At 54.8% G+C, this 2,805-nt stretch overlaps 1 protein-coding gene across 1 annotated transcript in view; it reads left to right on the plus strand.

The window, feature by feature from the left end:
- Window positions 1-7: 7 nt before the first annotated feature.
- LOC107297367 (excitatory amino acid transporter 5-like) overlaps window positions 8-2,805 on the plus strand; it is a gene marked incomplete at its 5' end in the record, with an annotated part of 10,921 nt that continues 8,123 nt past the window's right edge. The window contains 2 exons of the mRNA XM_015826731.1: window positions 8-171; window positions 1,885-2,079. Coding sequence (XP_015682217.1) covers window positions 8-171; window positions 1,885-2,079 — 359 coding nt within the window. The remainder of the gene's footprint in view (window positions 172-1,884; window positions 2,080-2,805) is intronic.

Genomic DNA, 2,805 nt, shown 5'->3' on the forward strand with positions numbered 1-2,805 from the left:
GCTGACTGGCAAGAAACTGGGCCTCTACGCCATGACGGTGGTGACCGGGCTGGCCATCCATGCCCTTTTCTTCCTGCCCCTCCTCTTCCTCATCTTGACCCGGAAAAACCCCTTCCCCTTCATCCGGGGAATCCTCCAAGCCCTGCTCATCGCCCTGGCCACTTCCTCCAGGTACGAAGCCCGGCAGGGGCAGCCAGACGGGGGGGGGGGGGGTCAAACAGGCTGCGGGGGTCCCTTTGGTGTCCTCTGCTTCCCACTGGGCACGGCGGGCACAGGGCTGCCCGCTGGAAGGACCCACCGGTCTAGGAAGCGTCCGACATCTCCAAGGGCAGCAAACGGAGAGAGCTGGCGTGGCTGCTTATTCATCGCTCTGTCAGTCATTCAGTGAAGCTCCCCTGTCCAGAGGCAGTTTACCTGCCAAAGCCAGATCCCGAGGGCAACTGTGAAGGGAGGCCCCACCAAGCTCTTGTCCGACGGCAGCGGTTCTGGGAGTATCTCCATAATACATCAAGATGAGGAGGAAGCTGGCTGGGTGCCATTGGTCTCCTCCAGCGGAGCCCCCTCTACAGTCGTTGGAAAGGACCTTGGAGGTCTTCTAGTCCAACCCCCTGATCAAGCAGGAGACCCTCTACCCCAGTGGTTCTCAACCTTTTTAATGCCGCGACCCCCAACCGGTTGTAAGTCGAGGACTAAACCGGTCGTAAGTCGAGGACTAAACCGGTCGTAAGTCGAGAACTACCCAACCGGTCGTAAGTCAAGACATGGCTTTTTCAGCAAGCGGGACTGACCTAGGGTGAATTTTAAATAGGGAAAATTTTTAAAGATTTTAATAATGACACAGCTATAAATATTTGGTTTTTAATTGGTTTTTATAGGGGAAATGTTTTTGTGTTGTTTTAACATGCTGTGAGCCGCCCTGAGTCCCGTGGGGAGAAGGGCGGCATATAAGTTAGTGAAATAAATAAATAAATAAATAAGGACTTTCCCTGCCCGGGAGCACCGCACATGCGTGGTTCCACCCCCTGCGCCGGCCGAGGCGTAGCTGGCAAGCGGCAGAGACGGAGCAGGCCGACCACCAGCTGGCCCAGCCCAAGGGAGGTAAGGCACCCGCCGGAAAAGGGGGGAAAAATGGCAGACAAAAAAAATGGCGGACAGCCTTGCTTGGCGACCCCCGTGAAATGGTCGATCGACCCCAAATGGGGTCCCGACCCACAGGTTGAGAACCACTGATCTACCCAGTTTTTCCAAATGGTTGTCCAGTCTCTTCTTAAAAGACTCCAGTGATGGAGCACCAACAACTTCTGGAGGCCACTTCTGTTCCTCTGGTTAATTGTTCTCACTGTCAGGAAGTTTCTCCTTCATTCCAGGTTGCTTCTCTCCTTGATTGGTTTCCACCCATTGCTTCTTGTTGTGCCTGCAGGTGCTTTGGAGGATAGGTTGACCCCTCCCCCTCTTCTTTGTGGTAGCCCCTCAAACATTGGAATCCCGCTATCATGTCCCCCCCTCGTCCTTTTCATTAAGCTAGACATTGGTCCTTCCAACCCCTTGAAGCTCTTGCAGAGGAGTTTCAAGCGGGGGTGAGGTGTGTGTGTGTGTGTAGGGGGGTAACTTTTGGCTTTCCACTTCATGCCAGGGGACTTCCCCAGAGTTCGTTCCCACATCTTCAAGGCATCTGAACATCCTAGGAAGCATCAGGGTTTGGTATCTTGAGGATGGAGGGTGGATACACACAGAGATTTTCCGAGCCGCCTTCTGCCTGCGCAGTTGTGTTGACGACACTGCCTGTTCTCCTCCCTGGTTGTTTCTGTTGTGCGCCTTCCCCCCTCTCTCTCTCCGTGCTGGGGGAGTGGGATTCCTCTAATAAGCAGCCCCCCTCTCTCCCAGCTCAGCCACGCTGCCCATCACCCTGCGGTGTCTTCTGGAGAACAACCGGATCGACAAACGGATCGTCCGCTTCATCCTCCCGGTCGGAGCCACGATCAACATGGACGGGACGGCTCTCTACGAGGCGGTGGCCGCCATCTTCATCGCCCAGGTGAACGAGTACGACCTCGACCTGGGACAGCTCATCACCATCAGGTAAGGCTCGGATTCTCCTCTGTCCAGCAGCCAGCTCGACCCTTTGGCAGTTCAGACGTTGCCGCCATGTTTAGCTGCGGTCAGTCATCGTGGCTGTGTCCAAACCAGGATCCTCCAGCTTCATGTAAAGGGGCAAGGTGAAGAGGATTAGGTGGCCAGGTTCCCACTGCGTGCTGGATATTGTGAGCTAAAGTGGAGGGGGGACCTCTCAGGAACCAGCAACGAGAACAACTCCAAGAATGGAAAATGTCTTTATTGTTGATCGCCTCTGTTACAAGAATCTCTCCAGATTGTCCGCCTTCCCTTGGGAAACAGCAGATGCAGACCTAAGGATTGGGCCTCAAATGTTTCCTCCTCCTCCTCCAAACGGACGCTAAGCTGGGGTGTCTTTCTACTCCCACTATCAGACCCATGTTACCAACTTAACAACTGCGGTGATTCTACTGCAATGCCACCCCTCGGCGATTTGTACCCCATCCGCAAACACCGCTGATGGCCACTGTGTCTGGTTACCCAGGCTTAGGAGTTCAGATAATGTGATTCGATGTAAATCGGGGTCCCCACGGACACTAGTTAGGGGTGAAGATGCTGGCAGGCTTAACTGGGAGAAGAAGAGAGAAGACCCCTGCCCCCCAGGGCTAACCAGAAACAGCGGAGGGATCTTTGGGGTGATTGTGTTACGGACACGTCGGTCAGCTGTGGCTTGGCCGACTGCCTAGGCCAGGG

Source organism: Protobothrops mucrosquamatus, unplaced genomic scaffold (assembly GCF_001527695.2).
Source record: "Protobothrops mucrosquamatus isolate PMUCROS unplaced genomic scaffold, P.Mucros_1.0 scaffold3262, whole genome shotgun sequence".
Classification (NCBI taxonomy): domain Eukaryota; kingdom Metazoa; phylum Chordata; class Lepidosauria; order Squamata; family Viperidae; genus Protobothrops; species Protobothrops mucrosquamatus.